Below are 27,631 nucleotides of genomic sequence, written 5' to 3' on the forward strand. Positions count from 1 at the left end.
TTCAAAGAGTTGGGTTGGATCTGCAGAGACTTGAAACAGATGTGGGCATCTACATGGGTAGAATTGAAAGGGTTAAAATTCTCTGGGGGGGGGGGCGGAAAAAGAGGAAAACTTATGGGTCAGATGGATATGCTGGAAAATGAAAGTCCACAAATTAATGTTCAAACATTTTGAAGGAAGTGGTGACCATGTGGATTTTCTTTCAAAAGTTGATTCCTTGAATCTTGGGAGAAGAAAATTTTCCAAATTGAATTGAACTGAGAAAGACTCGTGAAGCTTTGCTGATGAAGGCACTGCCAAATCCACCAGCCCTACAGCTATATATTTTTTAAAAACTTTATTTATTCATTCAAAATGCAAATAGTAGATAACATATACAACAATTAACCATAAACATGAACATAATTTTTTTATATATAGAAAAGAAAAGGAAAGAATCCCCACCCCCCACCCTTTAGCCAGCTCTCCTAAGGAGAGCCATAATGAAAAAAAAATTAAGGAAAAATTAAACATACATATCAAGATCTAATCAACGTAAATTAAAATGTAAATATTCTGAATATAACAACCATTTATTAATTAAAAACTGTAATTATCATGCGAAACATATGTAATTTTTTTCCATTATTAAATAATATTTCATCTCGTTATGCCATCTATTAATATCAATCATATTTGCATCTTTCCACGTACTAGCAATACATTTTTTTGCTACAGATAAAGCTAAATAGACAAAAGCAAGTTGAAATTTATCTAATCCCAAACCTTTCAGATGTTGCAAACTGCCCAATAAAAATACTGTCGGATCTAAAGGTATTTTAATCTTACACAGATATTCTAAAAACAATTGAATTTTCTTCCAAAAAGATTGTATATATATATATATATATATATATATACATTACCAGACAGCATGAAAAAATGTTCCAACAGAATTATCACATCTAAAACACAAATCTGATTCATGAAAACCATACTTTTTTAAATTTTTCAGGTGTTAAGTATAATTGATGTAGAAAATTATAATTAATCATTGCATAACGTGCATTTATCAATCTAGTTACACTATCATGACAGATATCTAACCAATCGTCCTCGGAAAAACTAAAACCAATATCCGCTTCCCATTTACTTTTGGATTTATCCCAACCCTTTTTATCCATACCATCCTGTAGTATTTGATACATAGATGAAATATAACCATTTTCTGATACCTTCATAAGAAAAATCTCAAATTTAGTCATTTCAGGTAAAATCATATCTCTACCAAATGTATGTTTTACCAAAGATCAAATTTGATAATAAAGAAATAAAGAGTTCTTATCAATACCATAACTGTCCTTCATCTGATTAAAAGATAAAAATTTACACTCTGAAAAAAATCTCCCAAATTTTCCACACCTTTAAATCTCCAATGTAATAAACTTCGATTGTGTATTGAAAAAGAAATCAGTTGATTATTATACAATGGGGTCAAAGCCGATAATTCACCCCTAGAGCCTATCATTTTATATTTCTTTATCCATAACTTCATTAAATGCTTTAATAAAGGCACATTATGTTGCTGTAACAAATTTTTATTCCATCTAAACAAAAATTGATGTATTTCAAATTCAGAAATATTTGCCATCTCAATTTTGGCCCAACTAGGAGGCCGTTCCACATCCTTCAATGAACTAATAAATTTAAGTTGGGCTACTTCATAATAATTTTGAAAATATGGTAAACCTCATATTTCCAAGTTAATTTATTTAAGGCTACTCTTGAAAATTTACCTCTCCATAAAAACTCCCTAACCATTTTATTCAAATCTTGGAAAAAATATATTATCAAGTAAATACGGAATAGATTGGAACAAATATTGCATATGTGGAAAAATATTCACCTTAATTGTATTTATCCTACCCAATAAATTAATAGGTAAATCTTTCCATTTAATCAAATCAGTTTTAATTTCTTTTATTAACGGAACATAATTTAATTTATATAAAGATTGATAATTAACATTCAAAATTATACCCAAATATTTAATTCGATCAGTCCATTTCAAATTAATAATATTCTTATAGACTGAATAATCTCCTTCACTTCCTGGTAATATTTCACTTTTTTCTCAATTAACTTTATATCCAGAAAGACATCCATATTGTATTAAACACTCCTTCAAGTACAAAAGTGATTGAGCTGGATTTGTTAAATACACCAATACATCAGCAAATAAATTAATTTTATACTCCTCGTCTAACACTCTCATACCTTGTACTTCGTCTTATCAGCTGTACTAAAGGTTTGATCACTAAAGCAAACAAAGCTGGTGATTAAGGACAACCTTGATGAGTTGATCGAGTCAATTTAAAAGGTTCTGAAATCAAGCCATTCGTCAATACTCGAGCTATCGGTTTACTGTATAAAGCCTTAATCCAACCAATAAAGAAAGGAGCAAACTTAAATTTCTCCAGAACTTTAAACAAAAAATTCCACTCAACTCTATCAAATGCTTTTTCTGCATCTAAAGATATCACCATCGGGTGATCTAAAGATTGTCAAAATCTATTAATCAAACTAATCACACGCAAAATATTATCTGAAGCATATCTATTCTTTATAAAACCTGTTTGATCCATATGAATCAACTTAGGTAAAAATTTAGCCAATCTATTTGCTAAAATTTTAGCTATTATTTTATAATCTACATTTAACAATGAAATTGGTCTATATTTTGAAGGATCTCGATCTTTTTTTGGGATTGCTGTAATTAAAGCACGAGAACAAGACTCAGGTAATTTGTAATGTTCTCCAACTTGACGTAATACATCCCCAAATACTGTAGATAAATCATCATAAAAATTTTTATAAAATTCAACCAAAGATCCATCATCACCAGGCGATTTGCCATTTGGTACTGCCATCATAGCCATTTTAATATCCGAATCAGTAAATGGTTCTTCTAACTCCTGTATATCTGCATCCTCTAATGTCGGTAAATTCAACTGTGATAACAAAAGATCAATCGATCCAGTTTCTTGCTTTTCTTCAGATGTATATAACTTTTTATGAAATGAACAAAATTCATCATTAATCTCACAAGGTTGATAAGTGATAATTCTGTCTAACAGCATTAATAGTCCTCGAAACCTGTTCTTTCTTTAATTGCCATGCCGATACCTTTTGTGCTTTCTCTCCCCATTCATAAGACCATTGTTTAGTCCTATTGATCACAGATTCAAATTGATAAGATTGCAAAGTATTGTATACCAGTTTCAACCTAGATAATTCTATTTCTGATCTTCTGCAGCATCTTTCTGAAATTCCTTTTCTAACTCAACAATCTGTTTCTCTAATTCAAGACTCTGATTTAATCGATTCCTTTTTATTTTAGAGGTATAACTAATTATTTGTCCTCTCAAATAAGCTTTCATAGTATCCCATAAATACAAACTTACTTTGAACAGAATTAGAATTTTCTTTAAAAAACTAATGAATTTGATTTTTAAACAAATGAATAAATTCCATATTTTTAAATAACATTGTATTAAACCTCCAACAATAGGCCACTTGAATTTTCTCAGAAGTTGTATATGTAAAGTATAGCAAAGAATAATCTGAAATCACCCTACTTTTATATTCCACTTGTTGTATTTTCCCTTGTAAATGTGCCGATACTAAAAAAAAGTCAATCCTTGAAAACGATTCATGTCTAGATGAATAAAAGGAGAAATCTTTCTCTGTCAGATTAAGACGTCTCCAAATGTCCACTAAATTAAGATCTTTCATCAACGCTTGAAGCTGAACTGCCATTTTAGATTTCTTAACTTTCTTCTGAGATTTATCTAATAAAGGTTCTAAAACACAATTAAAATCACCACCAACTAAAATTTTATCATTAGCCTGACCCAAATATAAAAATGCATCTGAAATAAATGTTTCATCATCTACATTTGGGGCATAAATATTAAGTAAAGTCAAAAATTCACTAAAAATCTTACAATTCAGTTTAAGAATATATCCTGCCTTTTCCTCCATTGATTGTAATTCAAAAGATAAATTTTTATGTATCAAAATTGCGACACCTTTAGCCCTGGAATTAAATGAAAAAGAATATACATGCCCCACCCAGGCCCTCTTCAATTTCATACTTTCTTTGACATTCAAATGTGTTTCTTGTAAAAAAGCAACATCAATTTTCATTTTCTTAATATACGCCAAGACTCGCTTACACTTGATCGGACTGTTTAAACCTCTAACATTAAAAGTAGCAAACCTCAACTTTCACATATCTACTAATATTACTAAATACCAATAATATCTTTATATGAAAATTCAAATCAACGTATATAGGCCCTCCAATAGGAGAAAAAAAATCACAAATTAAAAGCTAACTAAAATGAAAATAAAAAGAAATAAATTAAAAAATCCCCCAAAATAAACTACCAAAAGGTAGTAATCCCTAAACAAAAATTGGGTGTGGGTCACCCACCAGTGGCTGATGACTAGTAGAACTTAGATCAAATCTCTCCCTCCCCAGCCAAACAAAGAATAACATCAAAATATCATGATAACATAAAAAGTAAAATAAGAATAAGAAAATTCTTCTATTCATCCAAGAGATTCAAACTCAGAGGTCCCATTTCAAAAGAAGTTGGACTCTTTCCATTCCCGTTTCTCCCATTTCTGCCATTTCTGCCATTTCTTCCATTTCCAGAACAACCAGATTTTTCTTTAGGAGACAATGGAGGACTACGTCTTTGTCCTCTTATATCTGGCAATGAATCAGCAATAATCATTGCTTCATGATCATTCTCAAAAAACCGAGATTGATAGTCTCCATAAAACACCTTCAACACTGCCGGATAGCGAAAAGTAGATTTATAGCCTTTGCGCCACAAAACTTCTTTAACTGAATTAAACCGATGTCGACGTTGAATGACCTCTTGACTCAAATCAAGATAAAAAACACCCTGCTATTCTGAATCAATAACGGAGTTTGTCGTCATCTCGCATTTTGCACTGCTAGTCGAAGTATTGCTTCTCTGTCCAAATAATTCAAACATCGAATTATTACAGGTCTCGGTGGTTGACCAGGTAAAGGTGTTCTTCTTGAAGCTCTATGAGCTCTTTCCAATACCAAGCCTCCAGAAAAAATGCTTGCCCTAGTACTTGTGGGATCCAGTCTTTAAAAAAACGAAGAGGATCTTGTCCTTCCATACCTACTGGCAAACCAATGATTTTCACATTATTCCTTCTGCTTTGATTATCAAAATAGTCTATTTTCCTCTCTAACTCCTTCTCACATTTTCACAATTCTATAACTGAAGTTTCAACCTTCAACATTTTTTCTGTGCAAGAAACCACTTGCTGTTTACATTCCAAAAAAGCAGACTGAAATTTTTAAAAATCTTCACAAGATGCTTCCACACGTGTTTTGACTGCATTCAATTCTAAACTTATACTAGCATTCATTTGGGCCATCTCATTCAGTAAGGGTCGAATGACAGCGTTTAACTGCATACATTGATGCTCAGAAAAGCTCAGCCCTGCTTTCTCTGACGTAGTGGCAGAACCAGGTAACTGCAACTCCTGCTGCAACTCAGCAAAAGGCATTTTAGAGGTTTTACTGCGGGTCTGGACTCCCAGCGACGGCACCCTGACTTCCTCAGGGGGTCGCCACTGGTCTCCCCCCGCAGCTCATTGTTTTTGCGCAAAATCACAGAGGAAATCGATATCTTCAGGTTGAAATGCTTCCTGATGCATTTCAAACAATGGAGTCATCTTTCTGCGTGCTCCCTCCATTAAAATTGAAAGGCTTCCAGAATCGGGATCCACTTCTTGGGAACATGCACCTTCCTCCAGTGAATGAATAATTCCAGCGCTATCCTTCACTTGGTGAGTAGTAGACATTTTATTTTCAGTTCTCACAGGCAGTCTTTGTGGTTTAGACACTGAAGAAATTAAACCTGAAGCTGTAGGAAGTTGTTTAGGCCCCAAATCTTCAGTACTTCGAAAATGTAACTTCTTCTGCACTTGAGGTTTAATCTTTTTACCATTAATGGCCATAATAGTTCCTTAATACTTTAAATTAAAATTTAAGAAGTTAAACTTGAAAACAAAGGGTTAAAAAATGGGTACTTAAAAGTCCGGCCAGAGAGGTGGAGATTACACGTCTAGACTCTACGCCATCTTGCCACACGTCCCCCCACCCCCCCACCCCCCACAGCTATATTGATTCAATGTCTGCAATAGCAAGATAAAGAAAAGAAACATAAGATTGGCCATCCAAAGACAATGCAAAATGTGGAACCTATGGTTACTGATGGAAATAAAAAGTTCTTTTTTTTCAGATTTACATAAAACTGTGGAGGATGGAAGAAAACAATTTAATTCAGTGAAGTTGTTTCTTTGGAAAAAAGATAAAATATTCACTTTTAAATGTCCTGCCTGCTATGCTAGTTTTGGAGAATGAACAACCCAAATTCTTTGTGGATGAAGAAGACAGTTTCTTTCTTTTAATTGATTGAGGGAAAAATTTGACATATCAGTAAATTCTTTATTTGTATTACCAACTCAGAGCTTTGATAAGGATATTTATGGTAAAGAGATATATATTCATTTTAATACAATTTACCCATCCAATCAGTCATAACAGTAACTCCTTCCATCTGTTAAAATCAAGTTTAGTTTTATTTTATAACAGTACATAATTTAAGCTGTATAAATTTTGATAGTCTTTATCCACTATTACACCCAAATACTTAATTTTATTCGACCATTTAAACTTCGTAACAATCTGAATAATCTCCAGCAGATATTGGTAATATCTCACTTTTATCCCAATTTATTTTATAGCCTGGCATTACCCTGCATAGTTTCAACAGGTTTTGTAACGGTTCTATAGAATTCTTAGGTTGAGACAAATATATTAACACATCATCTGCAAACAGATTAATTTTATACTCTTGCCCACCAATTGTAAATCCCTTAATATTCATTTCTTGCCTAATTGCTTGGGCCAAAGATTCTATAACAAATGCAAATAAGGCTAGTGACAGAAAACAGCCCCGTCTAGTTGATCTAAACAAATTGAATACCTTTGAAATCTGTCCATTCATCACCACCTGAGAAGAAGGATTAGTATATAATGCCTTAACCCAACTGGTAAAGAGTGGTCCAAATTTATATCATTCTAACACCTTAAATAAAAATTCCACTCCACACGGTCAAAAGCCTTTTCCACATCTAGCGCTAGTATCATTGGCTGGTTGAGTTGTTGTCTTGAAGCATTAACTATTGTAATTAATTTAGTAATATTATCAGCTGAATACCTATTCTTTGTAAATCCTGCTTGATCCACATGTACTAAAAAAAAAATTTTTCGGTTAAAAAAGAATAGCCAATCTATTTGCTTAAACCTTTGCTGCAATTTTGTTAGCTACATTCAATAAAGATATTGGTCTGTTTGATGCTACTTTTAATGGATCTCTGTCTTTCTTTGGTATAACTGTTATTAATGCCTTGAAAACGATTCTGGAAATAAACCTGTATCAGTGGCTTGCTTAAGTTCATCGGTATTTACCGGAAATAACAAATCATAAAATTCTGTTCTTAATCCATCTTCTCCAGGTGATTTTTCACTTGGCATAGATTATAACCTCTCCTTAAGTTCCAAATCAGTAAATGAACTCTCCAACATCTGAATATCCTCCTCCTCTAATAAAGGTAAATTTAATAGGACCAAAAAGAATCAATCTGATCCATATCAGAAGTCCCTTCAGATAAAGTCCTGATAAAATGTACAAAATTCATCATTAATATCCTGTGGTTTATGTTATCTCTAAATTTCTCCTAACTGCATTAATTGTTCTAGACACTTGTTCAGTTTTCAATTGCCAAGCTAAAACATTATGTGCTCTCTCAGTCAACTCACATCAGTGAATCATTTTTTCATAATTGTAGGTTTGCATTGTATTATAACAAAGCTTCAATTTGGACAACTATATTTTATTATCATCAGATGAATTTTTCTGAAATGTCTTCTCTAATTTTGCAATTTCTCTCTCTAAGTCCTGAATTTCTGCTATATATTGCTTCTTCACTTTTGCTATAGAACTAATAATTTGACCTCGTAAATATCCTTTAAAGTATCCCAGAATGTAAACTTACTTTGAACTGATCCCTCATTGGTTTCTAAAAAAAACCCAATCTGATCTCTTACAATCTCCAACCATAACTTGTTTCCACCATCTCAGCGACACTACATGAAATTAACAATAATGAGTGATCTGACAGAATCCTACTCTTATACTCAGCCTGTCCAATTCGACCTGAAAATGTGCTGATACTAAATTAAAATCTATTCCTGAAAATGAATCATGATGTGCAGAATAAAATGAAAAATCCTTTTCGGTCGGATTCCTCCGTCGCCATATTTCCACTAAATTTAAATCCCCCATCAGCTCAGTTATTCTTTTCGCCATTTTGGTTTTTTCACAATTTTTGGAGATTTATCCAACAATGGAGCCAAAGAACAATTAAAGGCCCCTCCAACCATAATATTCTCATTTGATTGATTCAAATACAAAAATGCATCAGTAACAAAGTGTAGATCATCTTCTTTCGGAGCGTACAAATTTATGAAAGTCCAAGCCTCTGAAAATAGTTTAGAATTAACCTTCAAAACCCTACCTGCATGAGCAGAAAAAGAGTCTAAAATAAAAGGCACCATTTTATGTATCAATCGATGCAGTTTTTACCTCGCCCACCAGGGGTCACTGTTTTCACTTTTGTACACTGTTTTTCATTGTTGGAGAAGACTTTATAATTTGCAATGTTTTCCTGGGAAATTTTAACAGCTCTCGGCAAATAGTGTGAACACTGATTTGCGCACATATTGAAATATTAAAATCAAGTATCTGTGTGTATTTGGAGGAAAAGAAGGAAAGGACACTGCTGGGGACACTGCTCAGAAAGCAAAAGTGCAGAAAGGGGGAGAAACCAGAAGGAAATTGCTGCGTTATGTTGCTTTCTGCAGGTGTGCAGAAATGCTGGAAAACAATTCTGGGGGCCATCTCTTTTTCTTCACCCTATGCAAACCTGTAACAGAGGAGCAGGTAGCTGGGAAGAAACAGTGAGGCTGCAGAGAGACAGATAGATTAGGGGTATGGGAAAAGAAGTGGCCAGTGAATTCCAATGGAGGAAAATGTCTGGTCATGAACTTTGGTAGAAAGAATAAAAGGGCAGATTATTATTTGGATGGGGAGAACATTCAAAATTCTTATGGACTTTGGAGTCCTCGTGCAGGATGCCCCATAGGTTAACCTTGTGATAGTACAGATCTATCACCAATGTACATAGTGTATATAGTTACTGTATCTAGACTGTGCTTACAGCGATTGGCTGAGAGCTAAGCCACGCCTATTGTCTGGGCCTTAAAGGGTTGTGTCCCGAGCCAGGTCGGATCATTCCGGACTGGTCGGCCACCTGTGAAGAGCTCCTGTCTTTTGCTAATAAAATTGTAGAGCTCGTCGAAAGAACCAAAGACTTGTTGATCCAAACCAAGGCTTTTATTAGCGAAAGACAGGAGCTCTTCACAGGTGGCCGACCAGTCTGGAATGATCCGACCTGGCTCGGGACACAACCCTTTAAGGCCCAGACAATAGGCGTGGCTTAGCTCTCAGCCAATCGCTGTAAGCACAGTCTAGATACAGTAACTATATACATTATGTACATTGGTGATAGATCTGTACTATCACAAAACTCCATGTTGGTGGTTAATCAGCTGAATGGAATGTTGTATTTATATCATGAGGAATAGGATATAAGAGCAGGGATGCGATGTTGAGGCTTAGGAAGGCTCTGGCGAGACCACACCTGCAGTAGCTGAGAGAGTTTTGGGCTCCTTATTGAAGAAAAAAAGATGTTCTGGCATTGCAAATGTTTTAGAGAAGATTCACAAGAATGATTCCTGGAATGAAGGGATTAACATATGAGGTAAGTTTGATGGATCTTGGACTGTACTCCATGTGTTCAGAAGAATGATGAGTGGTGGGGGCCCTAAGAAGTATTTTGAATGTTGAGAAGTCTGGTCACAGTAGATGTGGAAAAATTATTTCCCATTTTAGGGAAGTCAAGGTCAAGAGGGCACAACTTCAGGGTTGAAGGGCTCCCATTTAAGACAGAGGTGTGGAGGAATTTCTTGACACACAGAGTGGAGAACCTCTTGATTTTGTTAACTGGTGGCTGAGGTGGCCAAGTCGTTGGGTGCATTTAAGGCAGAGATTGATAAGTATCTGAATTGTTAGGGTATCAAAGGTTACAGGGAGATGGCAAGGAGTGGGGCTGGGTGATGGCTCATCACAGCATGGCACAGTGGACTCCTCAGACCAAATAACCTCTATTTTCTGGTCTAATAGTAGGGGCATTATCCCCAGTATTTATTCCTCAATCATTCTTCAAGGTGTTCTGTGATAGCATGTGGGAGAATGTTAAGATTAAATTAGCTGTGATTCCTGACTTACAATAGTAACTACACTTCAAAAGTCTGCAAAATGCGTGCAAAGCCCTTGGAGATACTTGAAAGGATCATTAGGAACACTGTAACTTGGCCATACTGTTGACGTAGCAGTTAGCGAGATGTCTTTACAGCACCAGTGATCGGGACTGGACCTCTGTTCGAATCCTACACTGTAGTAACAAATTTGTATGTTCTCCCTATGTCTGCATGTGTTTTCTCTGGGGGCTCAGGTTTCCTCCCACCTTTCAAACATAATTGGGGTGTAGTCAATAGGATGTAAATGGGAGACACTGACTCATGGGCTGAAATGGCCTGTTACCCAGCTGTATGTCTAAATTTAAAATATTTATTAAAAATAATAATTTTAATAATCAAATGCACTTTTTTTTAAAAAAGCATTAAAATTGCTTCTTCATTTGAAATCAGTCAATCTTTCAGTAGAGGACGAAGTTGGATGTCAGTAAGGGGAGATATTGATCAGAGAGGATCAATGTAGCTGTTGGAGAGGCGTTGGGTGACGAAGGGTTAATGAGCAATTAAAACATGCTGGAGGGATCCTGACTGATGTCCCACTGTCTCTTAGCTGATCAATCGTAGCCCCCAAAACCCTCTTCACACAGTGCAGAGGTCTTGGGTCATGCTGACTGTACTGGGAGGCACCTCCTCTTCCAGTACCCACACTGCTGAGGGGAACAATGCCACCGTGTGACCTCACTGGCTGTGAATATTTGAAACATATCTGCCAGGGCCCCTGTTATTTGTACACTTGCCTCCCTCAAGATCCAAGGCAATATCTTTTCAAGCCCTGATTTGTCCACCATACCCTCCATCACTTCGACAACTTCCCGTTCCCTGAACTTGACTGCTTCACCTTTATCATGGATATCCATTCACTATACAGCTCCAACCCCCACCCTATAGGCTCCAAATCCCTTTGTTTCTTTTTCGACAACAGACCCAACCAGTTCCCCCTCCACCACCACCCCACTCTGTGTGGCAGAACTTGACCTCACCCTCAAAAACTTCTCCTTTCATTCATCCCTCTTTCTCCAAGTCGAAGGGGTAGCCATGGGCACCCGCATGGGCCCCAGCTATGCCTGGCTTTTGTGGGCCACATGGACAGAGAAGGGGTTTGCAGAAATGTAATGACACCATACAAAAAGTATTCCACTGAATCCCGACAACAATAGGGTAGCACGGTTGGCATATATAATCACGACCCAGGAGATGGTCTTGTTGAGCACCTCAGCTCGGTCCGCTGCAACAGTGTGGATCTCCCAGTGGCTACCCATTTCAATGCTCTATCACATTCCCTTGCTTACATGGATGTCCGTGGAGTCAAGCAAATTTTGATTCTGATGTAAACAATTCATTAAGTCAGTAAAAGTTCAAACAACAGCAACTGCTTGAATATAAATCATACAAAATGCTTGAAAAAGCAGGTCAGGAAGCAGAGAAACCAAGAACTGGAAAAGTAAGAAAACAAGTATATTTGAATTTACAGAGAGGGGACAGGTTGGAGAAAACACAGAAGAGGTGTTGCGAATTTTGCAAGGAAAGTAAGTCCTGGCCAAATAATGTAAGAAGCAGGCAAGTGGAACCACAAGATGCCCCTGTTATACAGTTGCCCCAGCTGACAAATGGTAGTGGCCTGGTCTCAAGATGTGTTGTGGTAAAAACCCACCGTAAATGCTGGAGGAGCTCAGCCTGGCTTTTCAGTGTCCATAGGAGATAAAGATATATTGCCAACATTTCAATCCTGAGCCCTTCTTCAAGGAATGAGCCAGAAACAGGAACTCTCAGAAAAGGCACTTTCAGGTGGCCAAATGCCCCGCTTGTAAAGCCGCATATTATGGCAATATGGGCTGTCGGGAGGCCATCTGAATGCATAGGAGGTGCCTGCCAGCCGAACTTGGTAACCCTCCTCCAAGAGAGATAATCGACGCAGCACAGTGCCCCCCGCCCCCCCAGCCATCTGAATGCAGCATGCTGAAAGCGGCTGCCAAAGGGGCGGGCTACTGACGTGGCAGTGACGTCGCCAGCCTGAGATGCCTGGCGTGAATTTTGAAGCACCTTGTGCAGGCAGGCTAGTGCAGGTACAGTCGATTTGTGTCTGCATTGCAGGAAAATGTTATTTTTGAACAATGGCTCCAAAAAAGGCTTCCAAATGGTGTGAAGAAGAGGTAAGACTGCTGCTAGACCATCTGACTCAGGAATCCCAGGAAAGGGAGCTCACTGGGACAGTGAGGGATGGTCCCACATATGAGCGCCTGTCTGGAGTACTTGCAGCACATGGACTCAGCTGCAGTAAAACCAGATGGTTACAAAGCTGAAGAACCTGAGGAAGAAATTCCACGTAGTCCTGGACCACAACAGGAGGAGTGGCAATGGGCACAAGGACTGGCAGTACTTCGACCAGTGCCACACTCTCTGGGGGGCTAGCTGCTCAGCTACTCCCTTGAAGGTAGCCAGCACTCTGGAGAGCCCTGATTCCCCAGAGATCATTCCTGAGGGATCTCAGGGCTCACCCAGTGGCACTGATGGAGGAGACATGCTGGTCCAGGAGGAGCAGGCCGTCGCTGAGGAATCCACAACCACGGATTTGGATGCCCGAGAGAAGCAGCGCAGAGCTCACTCTCCCTGGAAGTGGCGAGGCGGCACTGTCAACAGAGAACACAGGTCCAGTAGCATTCACGTTGTGTTTATGGAGAAGCACCTAAGTCCAATACTGAAGGCACCTCTGCTTCTCAGAATATGGAATCAGTTTAACAGATTTATGTTTTACATGTAAAGAGCAGAAAGGTACTTTTGTACATTGAGTTTGGTCGTGTAAGAAAATTAAGCATTTTTGGGAGGAAATTATAAAATATTTGAGGGATTTGTTTAAAATGGATATTCCATTGGATCCAAACATGTGTTGGTTGGGTTATGTTATTGTTCCATTTGTTGATGCAGAAATGGCCAAACATTTGGCTTTTTTAAGATTAGGGTTAGCAGTAGCAGTAGTGAGATATGTATAGCTGTCACATGGAAGAATGATGTCCAACTAAACTTGCGAAGATGGTATCATGAATTGCAGTCTTGTGTATATTTAGAACAATTAACATATAATGTGAGAAATAATTGCACTTTTTTATTGATATGTGGGGTTTATATTTGAAACACATGGCTATAGAAATTAAATAAATGTTGTATGGTTGGCACACCAATCAGGGAATATTTGATACATTTTTTGTTAGGTTTTGGGGGAGGGTTTTTTCTTTTTTGTATTAGTAAGGGGGAGGGGTTGTATTTTATAGTTACTTTATATGTATTTGATTTTCTTTATGTAATTTGAAAATATCAAATAAAATTTTCAAAAAAGAGTGTGTATGTGTGTGGGGGACATGTGTGTGTTGGGGGTTGTGTGTGGGCACTGTGGGAGGAGCCGTCGCTGATCTCTGAGTCCTCCCTATTGCCGCCGCTGATCCCTGACCTCTTCCCACCGCTGCCTGACCAATCGATTCCTCCAGTCTCTCGAGATTCCAGCCGGCTTCTCTGAGCTGACAGGGTGTCACGGTTGACATAGTGGTTAGGGCAATGCCTTTACACGGCCAGTGGTCAGGACTGCACATGAGTTTGAATTCTGCGCTGTCAGAAATCTTTCATCCTCGTTGCTATCAAGTGGCCTCTGAGTCCAATCTTGCCTTTGAAAGTTCTTCTGCATTCAGGACGGGTCGTTCCAGACGGCAGATCAGGCTTTGGTTGGTACGGCCTCTCCTCCCATCTTCTTCTATTTCTGCACATCTGCTGGCTTCAAAGGTTGCTATTCCCTCTCAGATGATGGTTTGCCAGACCTTCCTGTCCATGGTTTGTCCTCCCTTTGACACATCTTGTTTTTCATCCTGCAGGGTATCTAGCCACCCTCCTCACCAGGCAAGCCTGGTGGGGGAGCCGATTTAGTCACCGACCACTCGACCATGCGACTGGGTTACATGGTACCAGTAGTACTCAGGCAAGTGACCTGAAACAGATCCTTGTTTACTCTTCACTTCATGCAAAAAGGCTCCCATGTACTGTTGCTGACCATGAGTGTGGCCAACATGCCTTTGTTGAAGAGTCTCAGGATCCGTATGCACTTTTCAGTTCATCTAACACTAGAAGGGGTGGCCCATAGTTGATACCTTGATGCAGAGTTGAAGGCTTTCCTGAGGGTGATGAATGATGTGTACAAAGGTTGGAGCTGTTCACTATATTTTTCTTGGAGTTGTCTAATTTTTAGGTGTTGGCACAAATCTTGCTTGAACTTTGTTGAGATCCTCCAGGACTGGATGTAGAAATATCTAAACATGTTGATTGTATTTCCAAGTGTCGCTGCCTTATTGACTGTTGGTCCTGCTACCAGCTCGACTTCCACCACAAGTTTTGTCCTCCCTTCTGCACTTTACGAATCTACAAGCAACATAAACAAAAGTCATTCAAGGGAAGAGATGAACATAGTTTTAAACAACATCACACAAAGCCGAATAATGGTCTTTAGTACAAAATGATCTGCAATTTTTGATACAGAATCTGAGACAATAGAAATACGTTAATTCCCTCTCCCTCTATCCCTCCCCTTCCTCGAGAACTCTCCCTCCCTCTCCTTCACCTCTCCCTCTTCTTCCCCTTTCCCACACCCTCTCCTGCCCCCTCCACCCGCTGCCACCCCTCCCCCTCCCCCGAGTGAGGTGCTGGATTTTGGGAGGGTTAAATGCAAGAGGAAAGTATACAATACACCCTTTATAGCATTGATGGAGAGAAGGATTTTGAGCTGAATACTCATAGCTCCCTGAAAGAGACAAGACAAAGGAGAGGATGGTAAAGAAACATCCAGCCTGCTGGATGTTGTGATTTGGGGCACTGAGTGTAAAAGTTGGTGAGTCAAATTGCAGCAGTCTAAACTTTTGGGTCAGCCCCATTTGGAATATTACATAGTGTTCTGGTCTTCGAATTTCAGGAAGGATGTCAAAGCATTGTTGAGGGTTCAGAAGAGGTCACCAGGAAGTTGCCTAGATTGAAGAGGTTTGGATTGAATTGTTTTTGCTGAGGGAAGCATATAAGATTGCAAATAATATCTTTGGATGACTGTCGACATGCATGCTTGAGAGGCGGCTTCAGATAGTGGTTTTATGGATGAAAGGATGGGAAATACTGTATTCGTTAATGAATCAGTGTTGGACTCATTAATTTTTTAAAAATCGAGATTTGGAAGTAGATGCAACAATGTCTAAATTTGCATTAAATAGTGCGGATTTTGCCAAAATGGATGAGAGCCTGTTCGTGCTGGCGGAGGGATCAGTAAGTTCTGAGTCACAAAGGGGATAAGTATTAAAAAATGATCAAAGGGAAAGATGTTTTTACTCTGAGATTCAAAGTTTGAATTCACACCTGCGAACCGACTTTCAGGATCAAATTTGAATGAAAATGAGGGATATATTTACATGGTCAAAGTGTAGAATTAATGGCCATCCATTTACAGAGCTGGCATGGTACAATGGGCCAAATGGCCTTCTTCTCTGCTGTGTCTATTCTGTGATTCAGTTAGGGGAGATATTCTACAGTATAATGGTGATGGTGAAAGCTACACTATTCGATCTCATTTCAATTTCCAGAACAGCGACTTGGAATCATGGTCAAAACACATCAGTCCGTGAGTCAAATGTTCTTCCTTTGATGAATGGGAACAACACTCTTGTTATTCCAAACTACGGTTACTAGGGGAGATGGGGTCCTATCGGGGGACATAATGGCACAACCAGTAGTGTGCCACTCTCTCAGTGATCCACATTCATTCCCATCCTCCAGTCCTTCTCATCTTCAAAGACATGCCTATGCTGGATGGAAGGGGATTAGATTGCTATATATTACCCTGATGTTGGTGGCAGGTTTGCGATTGGGGTGAGTTAGAACATAAATAGACCGTAGAATACTACAGCATAGTTCAGGGCCCGACAGCTCTCGATGTTGTGCAAACCCAAACATTCCTTCCTAAAACAAAGTACAAAACCTTCCCTACCACATTACCCTCTATTTAAATGTTCCCAATGTTTCAGCTTCCACCACCAGCCCTGGCAAGTTGTTTCAGGAAACCCACAACTCTCTGTGTAAAAAAAAAAAAACCACCCCGATATGTAACATAAACTCTCCTCCCTTAACTTTGTACATTTGACCTCTGATGTTTGCTGGCTGTCCACCCTATCTGTGCCTCTCATAATCTTCTAGACCTCTATCAGTCTCCTCTAATCCTTCTACATTCCAAGGAGAAAAGTCCCAGCTCTGCGAACCTTGCCTCATAAGACTTGTTTCCCAATCCAGGCAGCATCCTGGTCAATCTCCTCTGCCCCCTCTCCATTGCTTCCACATCCTTCCTATAATGAGGTGACCAGAACTGAACCTAATACACTAAGTGAGTCATGCCAAAGATTTGTAGAGTTCCAACATGACCTCTCTACTCCTGAATTCAAACCCCTTATTAAGGAATCTCAGCACACCATAGGCCTTCTTAACTCTCCTATCAAACTGTGGGGCAACCTTGAGAGATGTGTAGATTTGCAACCCAAGGTTCCTCTGTTCATCCATACTCTTAAGTAACCGACCATTAACTCTGGACTAAGCCTTCTGGTTTGTCCTTCTAAAATGCATCAACTCTCACTTATCTGGATTGAAATCCATCTGCCACTTTTCTGCCTAACTCTGCATCCCATCTTTATCATTTTGCAACCTTCAACAGCCTTCATCTCCATCCATAACTCCTCCAATCCAACCTCCGTCTCATCCGCAAACTTACTGATCTATCCATCCGCCTCTTCATGCAGGTCATTTATGAAAATCACAAAGAACAGGGGTTCCCAGAACAGATCCCTGTGGCCCCTCCACCAGTCCCCAACCTCCAGGCAGAATCCTTTCCTTCCACTATTACTGTCTGCTTTCTTCCCACATGACAGCTTTTATTTTATGCAAGTAATTTTCCACTCATCCCATGACTCATGACTTTCTGCAGGGATCTCTCGCGGCCGACCTTCTAAAATCCTTGCTAAAATCCACGTCCACCACATCTAGCACCCTACCCTCATTAATTTCTTTTGTAACCTCCTCAAAAGACTCAGTTAGATTTGTGAGACCCAAGCTTGCCTTCACAAAGACATGATGACTATCCTTGTGTAGACTGTATTTCTCCAGATGTTCATAGATCCCATCCTTAAGAATCCCTTTCATTAGTTCACACACCAATAACGTAAGACTCACCAGTCTAAAATTCCCAGGATTCTCCCTACTATCTTTTTTAAACAAGGGGACTACATTTACCATTCTCCAATTGACCTGGGTCACACTGCCATCTTCCCCGCCCATCCAAGTCATGCTGCCATCTTTTTCTTGTCACCCACCTGTCGAGCTGCCGTCTTTCTCCCAGCTCGCCCGCCAGAGTCACGCTGACATCTCTCTTCCCCCGCCCTCCCAAGTCACGCTGCCATCTCTCTCACCCCCTTCCCACACAAGTCACTCTACCATCTATCTCTATCTTTCTCTCTCCACTGTACAAGCACCAGGAAAAAAATGCCGGATTTTGGAGCTTTCTGGATTTTAGATGTCTGGAGAAAGGAATGTTTACCTGTGCTCCCTCCTGTGGACCTCATCCCTACTCTTATCGATGTCATTGTTCCACGACATCCAGCTGCTTGCCCTCCCTTCCATAACGCTATGAACTTGATCCTAATCTTCCCTAACGCTGGTACCTGGGAGATAACATTCCATCTGGGAGCCTCTATCTTATTTACAGAACCTCCTATCCACTTGTCTAACCAACAAGTCCCCAATCACTATCGCTCTTTTCCTCTCCCCACTCCTCCCTTCTGAGCCAGGGGTGCCAACCACTGTGCCGGAGAAATGGCCACCTCGATTTGTCCCTGGCAGGTCGTTATCACACTCCCCCCACTTCCCACATGATCTAAAACAGAATACTTGTTGAGGGGTACAGCCACAGGGTGCTCTGAAAGAAAAGGGTTATGGGGCTAGTGGGGGAATGGAACTGAAGTGAGTATTTTGACAGCAGGCATTGAATTGATGGGCCAATTTGTCACAAACAGATTTCTCTGTTTCCTCTTTCCCCTCATCACCAGCCGTCTGTCCACCATTCATCATCACAGGATCAAAATAACCAACAGGGAGACAGAACAGGCCATGGGCCAGCCAATAGAAAGCACAAACGCTCAGCACAGATACAGTATCCCGTGGGGACATTACAAGACCAACACAAGTGCTTGATATTACAGATGAAGTAGTTTGTTAAAGAGTCAAACTTGATATGCAGTAGCCTATGAGCCATTAGGCTGAGTTGGCTTATACCCAGGCGCCGGGAAGGAGGGTGAGCCAGCAGGTGATGGGACGTCGAGCGCCCAGGCAGGAGCAGAAACTTTCAAACCCAAAAAGTTGAATCCACACCTCAAAGTTTATCGACGCCTTTTCGACCTCCTAGGATTTTTCAACCCCTTGGATCTTCCCATTGACCCACCCACTCCCCACCCCCCCTCCACCAGGGGTCAATATCGACTACTTAGGAGACCACTAATACGTTATTTAACATAACTTACTGTCACTTTATTCGATTCAGCATAGAGTGGGACAGGGAGTCAAGGTTTCGGGGGCTTTACTAAAGCTCAGCCTGGATTGGTAGTTAATCCGCCACAGTTGACATGGCGTTGCAGTCATGCTCCAATCTTCAATTATGCCTGGATGCAGCAAGCATGGATAATTGCTGTTGATTTGCCACAACCCATTTTTTATACACTTGTGGATTCATAAAACTATGTAGCAGCTTTTATCTTTTTCAAACTTCTAACATGCAAGGGAAAGCTTTAATAGTAATAACCCATTTGCTTGTTTCAGATGGTGAAGTGAAACACCATCCACATGATTCTGTGCATTTCTAAATGGCACATTGGGGAAGTAGTGAAATAAAATTGCACGAGTGGATACAATTGCTTTGGATGAGACCTTAAACCACATCCTATCTGGTTTGTTAAAGAACATACAAGATTCTATCGTACAATAAATTCTGTTCTTTACCAGGCCTCGGGCCTAGTTGGTTCGAGCAGCAAGTCGGAGGAGGCGGCAACTAGAGTTCGGGCAGTATTCGGATGAGGAGCAAGGTGAGAGTGACGGGTTTAATTGGTCAAGGGCCAATAAAAGGAGGGTAAGGCAAAGGAGCGGCCAGCAAGGAGCGACCCAGTGAGGGAGTGGCCTGGTGAACGAGTGGGGCTTCGAGGCTTTGGCTCGAGAGGCTGAGGTCGAGAAGAGGCTGGGGTCGAGCATCTCTGGATTAAGATAAGACTGTATATTTGCCACATATTATCTTTTTGTTATTTTCTCTTTCTAAGGTGAGGGGAAGAGAGAAGGGATGAATGTGAGAGCAGTTTGCTCTGCTCAGTGTCAGATGTGGGGGGTCCTGGAGTCTTCTAGCCTCCCGGACATCCACGATTACACTAGGTGTACTGAGCTGTAGCATCTCAGGGATTGTGTTAAGGAACTGGAGCTGCAGCTCGATGACCTCGCTCTGGTCAGGGAGAGTGAGGCCATCATAGATAGGAGCTATAGCCAGGTGGTCTTAGCAGGCCCACAGGAGGAGGATCAGTGGGTTACAGTTAGGAGAGGGAAAAGGGAAGAGACAGATATAGGAGGGGGCCCCTGCGACTGAAGCCCTCAACAATTGGTACTCCTCCTTGAGTACCGTTGGGGTGGCATTCAGGCTGGGGAAGGAATCAGTGGCTGTATCTCTGGCACAAGGTCAGCCTCTGTTGCCCAAAAGGGTTGGGAAAGAAAGAGGAGGGCGATAGTTATAGGGGATTCAATGGTCAGGAGGACAGATCGGGGATTCTGTGGATACCATTAAAGAAACAAGATGGTGGTTTGCCTCCCTGGTGCCAGAGTCTGGGATGTAACTTCTCATGTCATTGGAGAACAAGTTGGATAGGTGCATGGATGTCAAGGGACTGGACAGGGAGCGGGAAAGTGGGACTAGAGGAGCTCACTGAAATAGGTGCAGACTAGAGGGGCCGAGATGGCCTGTATTCGGACTGTAATTGTCCCGGCCAATATTTATCTTGCAATCAACATCATAAGTGCCAGGTAAAAGTAAACCTTTGAGGTCTTCCTCTTGGACATTTGTCCGTTCCAGCTTCCTCTTCTCCTCTGATGCTCCCTGATGCAAACGCTGGAATCTCTGTAGAATGGTAGCTAAAAGGAACACAAGGTTCAGTAACACATACCTTTAAAAGTGTCTTCAAAAATTTACCGCAAGGTTCCAGTGTTTTCATCAAAACAAACACATTTTTTGTTTTGGAGAAAGGCGAACTGTGGGTTTAGTAATATTTAAAGCAACGCAGAACAGAAGATGACGAGGGAAAAGTAGGAGAAAAAGGGTGGGCAAAGAATGAAAAAAGTTTGGAGGGAATCAACGTGAAATAGCAGATGAGTGAAATGAGGAACAGTGAAAAGGAAGGGACTTTTGCAAAAGGAATTGGAGAGAAAGAGAAGGACAGTCATGCAACTCTTTGTTGAAAACATGTTGACTTCAAGGCCTTTTACTCATCGAGAGGAGCAGGTGAAGTGGGATGCACCACTCGAGCAAACATTTCATTCAACAAACACACATTTTGCAATAATATTGAGATTCTGGCATACGAGTCTGAACCACTCACCACAATTCAGTGGAGAAAGTTCTATTGAACTTTCTTAAATACTGTATTTTATTCAAACATTTATTTGAGTGCACACAGTTCTTTAGTCAATGATCATTCCATTTATTTTAGAGTTTTCAGAGCAATTTATGAAATGATATGCTATTTAGGACGTGCTTGGTAAAGATGATTCAACATTCGAAATCCAATCAATTGCAAGAAATATTTTAGAATGGTTCAAAGAGGTTGGTGGATCCCAACTGGTAATTTGCATATATTGAAAATGTCTAATTTGCCAGCAGGAAGTATCATTTTTATCTGTTGTAATTAGAGAACCACCTTTTGAACTAAGCAGCAAATGTTGAAATGGTACCTGTGGTCTTTCGAAGCTGAAGTACATTTGGAACAACGTCATTGCTCAAGGACAGCAGGCACTTTGCTGCTTCCTGTAACTTTTCAAGAGCATCTTCATGTTCAGAAATTTCTTCATGAAGGACCTGTGATTTCATAATGACACAATGACTCATCCACAATAAAACTGAGATTTCTTTCTGTAGATCTTAGATTCGCCGAGGCCTTGGTTAATTTCGATATTGTCTTGGTGTCAAGGAGATAACAGCCTGTCAAGACGATTCTCTAAAATTATCATAAATACCTGCTTTGGGGAGAGGAGGCGAACATTTTCAAGGACCCAATAACCACAGGATATTGGGATTTTCTCAAACAACCAGATCAAACATTATATTGATCTTTACTCATTAGTGCTTCTGCGTTTTTAATATGCCTGATGTTTGTGTATTTTCTGATGCTGTTGAGCTCATCATCTTTATCTTGTCTACATCTCTTGGTCGGCCCTGAAGTCCCCTTGCAAACCATCAGGATCACAAGTAAATGTTTAAAAATATTATGATAGCTGGCATACATGCAGTACTTGAAGCTTAGATTCACATCAGCATTGGTAAAATAATGTTGAAGAATTTATTTGGCTTTTCACCACTAATGGACACAGATTTGACTGCAGAAGGTTATTCTGCATTATCGTTTTTCTGCTCATCTACCTTTACTCCGGGTGTCCCCTCTCCCCAATCCGTCATCCTTCATTGGCAAATATGTGTTCTCCCTCAGCAATCCTACCCGTTGTCAACTCCTATTCCCACTTGAGCACTTAATGGCCCACAACTTTTCTCCATGACCATCAATCCCAAGCCATTTACTTCAATAAATGGTCCGCCTTTTCTCTGACTGCATAAGCAGAATTGCTCTCCACATCAATAAAGCCAAACGGGAACTACTGATTTGTCTTTCTGATGCATATTCCAATTCCTTAAACATCAACTTCTGTGATCATGATGCCATTAGTTTCATTAATGATGGAGAAGGATAGGTCTGGGTCTCGGGTTTAGATTCTAAATTGGAGAAAGGCCAATATTGAGGAAATGATCGAGTTGGTGTGGTCTGGGAAAAGTATGTGCGAGGTCAGTGGAAGACCTATAAAGGTGACATTTGGAGGGAAGAGACACTGCATGTTCCTGTCAAGATGAAAGGCAAGATTAGCAGGCTTAGGAATCTGGTTTGGATGAAGAGAGCTGTGCAGCAAGGTACAGACATCAGAGAGCAAATGAGGTGCTTGAAGAGGATAGAAAATGCAAGAAAAAACCTCAAGCAAGAAACCAGGAAGGCTATCTGGATGATAATGTGGTAAATTGGGTCAGCAAGTTTGCAGATGACACTAAGATAGGAGGTGTTGTGGACAGCGAAGAAGGTATTCAAAGCTTCAGAGGGATCTGGACCAGCTCGGAAAATGGGCTGAAAAATGGAAGATAGAATTTAATGCAGATGAGAGTGAGGTGTTGCATTTTGGAAGGAGAAGTCAAGCAAGGACATACAGGGTAAACAGTAGGCACCGAGGAGTACGATAGAACAGAGGGATCTCGGAATACAGATACCTAATTCTCTGAAAGTCGTGTCACATGTGGACAGGGTTGAAAAGAGAGCCTTTGCAACATTGACATTGATAAATCAAAGTAGAAAGTACAAGAGACATTGGTGAGACCAAATTCCGATTATTGTGTGCAGATTTGGTCGCCTAACTGCAGGAAGGATGGCAATTGTGCAGAGATTGACATGGATGTTGCCTGGACTTCAGGAGCAGAGTTGCAGGAAAAGGTTAAACTGGTTATGATTTTATTCCCTGGAGTGTAGAATGAGGGAAGACTTGAGAGAGATATTTAAAATGATGTAGAGGATAGACAGAGTAAATATAGGTAGGCTTGTTCCACTGAGAGCAGGTGAAATACAAACCAGAGGACATGGGTAAGGGTGACGAGGATACATTTAGGGTGAACATGAGGGAGAACTTCTTCACACAGAGAATGGTGTGAGTGTGGAACAAGCTGTCAGCTAAAGTGGTGACAGTGGGCTCAATTTTAAATTTGAAAAGAATTTGGACCAGTACAAGGATGGGAAAGGTATGGAGGGCTATGGACTGGGTGCACGTCAGTGGGGCTAGGCAGAAAAGTGTTCAGAACAGACGAGAAGGGCCAAAGGGGCCTGTTCCTGTTATGTAATATTGTAAGGTTCTAGAGTTCGAATACTTCTTTGAAATAAATCAATCTCTGCAACCTTGCAAACTAATCTTACCCCCAAATGAGCTTCAAATCACACTTTCCTCCCACCTCCCTTCACCTGTTCCTGAACCCGCCCCCATCTATGGTGTTATCGTCTCTGCACCTGATGATTCCATTAATCATTTGCTGACTTTCCTTGCTCTGCTATGATAATCCTGGAGGTAATCCAAAATTCTGCCACAATATCCTTCATCACCAGACCCCCATTAAACATGGATACAGGCAACATGAGGAAACACAAACTTAAAATATACACACAATGACAGCAGAACTGTTTGGCTTTTTGCTTCAGTTTCCAATATCCCCCCCCCCACCATCTGGAAGCAAATTGGCTGTTGGTTCTTCATCAGGCTCCCATTAAAAGGTGATTTAGGTGGAATGGAGGCAGCTCAACTTCCGAGTTCAGGTGTCAAACTTACTAACCTCCCATGTGGCCTTAACCACTGTTATTAGATGTACACATTAACATTATTTCAAAGCATTCATGTTTCTACTTGTAAATTAGAATAAGCAACATTACACGGTAATTGATGAAATAGCAACTTTAATTTACCGTGATATTTTCAAGTTCTTGCTGCAAGATTTCTGGATTAGAGATGGTTTCCAGCTGAACCATTCTTCTCTCTTTTTCGATGCTCTCTAGCCACAAACACAGCTCATCGGCCTTCTCTTGCCATTGTTGATGTAACTTTCTGCCAAGACGGGATCCAAGTTCAAAGTACTAAAGAGTGAAACAAACGAATGAGTATGTGGATTTTAAAAATGTACAATTTTGTGATGCAATCAAATATCGAGTGTCCAATCGATCCAAAATGGCTCAAGCGATACATTACTGGTCCATTACTTATGCTAATTATTGTTTTAGTGTTCCCTGCATCAATTATTTTGAGGGTCACAGACAAAAAGGCAATGTTCCCTCCTCACCAAAGGTGAAATGCCGGTTACCCTGCCGTACTATTCTTGTTATGTCAATAAGTCTTTTAATTGCTATTTTGAGTTTGCTTTAAAAAAATCTGAAGGTCAGAAATATATCAGAAGCATTGAAAACTGTCACAAGTTTAGTGGGTCAGTGAAGATTTGACAGAAATTTTTTGGGGGTGGGCTTGTTCCAGCCAACCATTCTGCATTTCTGTTATGCCATTCAAGCCTCATCCTTGGGTTTAGGACATACTGAGCCAGCGAGGTGACCTTTGCGGATTGGACACATTACACCTTCAGTGACAAATGCACGTGGGAGGCCAGTCAGCAAAATCTTTACCCGTTATGATCTATTCTACATTTGATTTTATAAAAAGGAAATGAGATCACGTCTTATTTTCTGCCATGGTCTCTGTCCAACTTGAGTGAGTTCGGCCACCAAGAGAGCTCCACAGTACTGGAAAGATTTGATCGTTGTTCATGTTCCTCATGGGTATTATTAATCACAGCTTTCAACCTTTTCCAGAGGTTATCACAGCCATTTTTATAAGACTAAAACTTACACAAGTTGGTCAATCTATCGAAATGTATTCAAATTACTGATCTTAAGTAAAATTGGATTTTAAATGCTATTATTCTCAAAAAAATGAAGATGTGTCATACTTCTGATTGAAGTGTGTTGAAGCGAGCATCGGTGCTTTCAACCGTCTCATCCACACGTTGGCTTATGGCATCCAGATCAATTTGGATCTTGTCGGTCTGAATTGCATTCCTTATTTCCAAGTGAAAGCCAGCATCAAAGACACTTTTCCAAGATCGTCTGAGGTGTCTTAGATCCTCTTTGTGAAATTGAAAATCTTTCAAAAGGAATTGCTGCTTCTTCACCTTGAATGTCAATGACTTGGATTCAATTTCCCCAGCTTTTATCTTTGCTAGTTCCTTCTCAAAATGAATCATGAATGTTTCAAATTCATCGTGATCTGTTTAAAGGAATATAATGATCAAATATTCCAATGTTTGAAAGCATTCAAACTGGTCAAAAAATACCAAATTAGAAAGACTTTGATACATTGACAGGATCCTGTAATAATTACACGATGAGGTTATTCCAATCCACATGCGGCTTTCTGTTGTCTGACTTAGAATTCTTGCAACTCTCAGTAAATAGTATTTTATTGAAATTTGGAAAATAAATGAATACTTTCTCTCACCTTTTTGGAACCTGCAATACTATGTGCAGATCCTGAATCACATTTAATTGAGAATCTGTACTTGATACAGCTGATTCGTACTCCTCCATCAAGACATTCAAGTTCTCCTGCAGTACAACTTCCTCTTCGCGCAAAGGGTCCTGGCCATTTTGATCCAGGAAGGTCTGTGCCGCCTCTGTGGCCAAAACAAACTCTTGGTCTTTCTAGGACAACTTTTTGCGATGTTCCTAGAAAAGAAGCATTCCTAGGTTCATTTTTATTGCTCCACATTGTCTCGGGGGAGGTAAGATTTCTATTTATTGCATTTGCAATTGAAATAAAATATTCAAGTTTCCCAATTTATTAAAAATCAGTGCAGCAAAACACCTTTTGAAATATGTTTCCTGTGTATATTTAGTCTAGAAACCAAAATGGTTTTATCCTTTCGGAGGTTTAATCAGCCAGACTATTCAAAAATATTTTGCTTGTGTCAAAGGATGAATCCTGCTGAGATGGAATAGAATATATTGCATATTTAATTTAACTGACAAGAAAATTAATTCTCTCTACAATATTTGTACACAATCCCTTCCCCGTCAAACAGACTTACTTTTAGTTAAACTTAAGGACATTAAACTTGTGTCATTTAAATGATCTCATTCTTATCTTTCCATTCAGGGATTTAATATTCTTTCATGATCTAAAAGAGAAATCTAACTATAGATGACGGTCATATAATCAGGATAATGTGAACTATTTTGTAACTGTGTAAAAATACACCCTTCTCACAGTAGTAATTGTAGTGCACCACTGTGGAGTGAATGTAGATGTATACGAGGGAGTGAACAGTTTCAAGAGATGGTGGATCTGGTCTTTTTTCTTCACTGATATCACTGTTTCCTTCATGCCAGACTGCACATCTTCGTCCAGTGGTTAGCTATAACATCGGCTCTACATTCAGAACCGTATGCGGGGCATTCATTTCGATCACGGAGGGGTGTTGTCTGCTGCCCTTCCTACAGGTCCTGGGGGTGGCAATTTTCATTGTATTTTTTAATAGCATCAACCCTACCTTCTCCTTGTTTTGGGTGGGTCTGCATTGATAGGGATTTCATTTGTGTCCTCGTGGCTTCGAAGACTCTGGCTGAGTCTATATCTTTGGCCAGTTTCAAGCTATCCTTCCCTATAAGAGACTTTTGCACTTCAGGATGGGCACTCCCCCACCCCTATATAAGTGGATCAGCTAACCATTCCCCTAATTCCTTCCATCTGCATTTTGCAGCGATAATTTTTCGTCCAGTAAGGAAGTTAGTAACAGTCTCATCAGTCTCTTGCATCAAACCTTGACATTCATTGCATTCAATTCTATGATTAGATCTGGGTTCAAGGTGAGAAACAAACTTTGCAATCATTTTTCTCCAACCCGTCAGCTCTCAGCTATTAAATAAGTCACGGCCTCGCTGCCCTGTCCAGACAAGTATAGAACTAACCTTCTCCTCTGCTGTTGCATTTTTAAAATAGCTTTTGAATGCTAAATTACACTTCCACTGAAACATTTTAAATGATTCAACAATGTCTTTAGCCTCCCATCCATGCTGTTGCTCAAGCCATTTATTTTCAGGAATATTTTTCTCTTCTTCCCCTTCATATTTCAGTGACTTACAATCAATTTTATAGCTTAATTCTTGTTCTCTT

General features: G+C 39.9%; 1 protein-coding gene across 1 annotated transcript in view; it reads right to left on the reverse strand.

Annotated features, from left to right (window-relative positions):
- Positions 1–9,733: 9,733 nt before the first annotated feature.
- Positions 9,734–27,631, reverse strand: part of LOC138749416 (microtubule-actin cross-linking factor 1-like) — a 28,679-nt gene continuing 10,781 nt past the window's right edge. Inside the window, exons 2-7 of the mRNA XM_069910704.1 lie at positions 25,958–26,184; positions 25,410–25,726; positions 24,382–24,549; positions 21,575–21,698; positions 20,663–20,758; positions 9,734–14,938 (exon numbers count right to left, since the gene is read on the reverse strand). Coding sequence (XP_069766805.1) covers positions 14,931–14,938; positions 20,663–20,758; positions 21,575–21,698; positions 24,382–24,549; positions 25,410–25,703 — 690 coding nt within the window. The 5' untranslated portion in view covers positions 25,704–25,726; positions 25,958–26,184 and the 3' untranslated portion in view covers positions 9,734–14,930. The remainder of the gene's footprint in view (positions 14,939–20,662; positions 20,759–21,574; positions 21,699–24,381; positions 24,550–25,409; positions 25,727–25,957; positions 26,185–27,631) is intronic.

The sequence above is a fragment of the Narcine bancroftii genome, chromosome 14, assembly GCF_036971445.1.
Source record: "Narcine bancroftii isolate sNarBan1 chromosome 14, sNarBan1.hap1, whole genome shotgun sequence".
NCBI lineage: Eukaryota > Metazoa > Chordata > Chondrichthyes > Torpediniformes > Narcinidae > Narcine > Narcine bancroftii.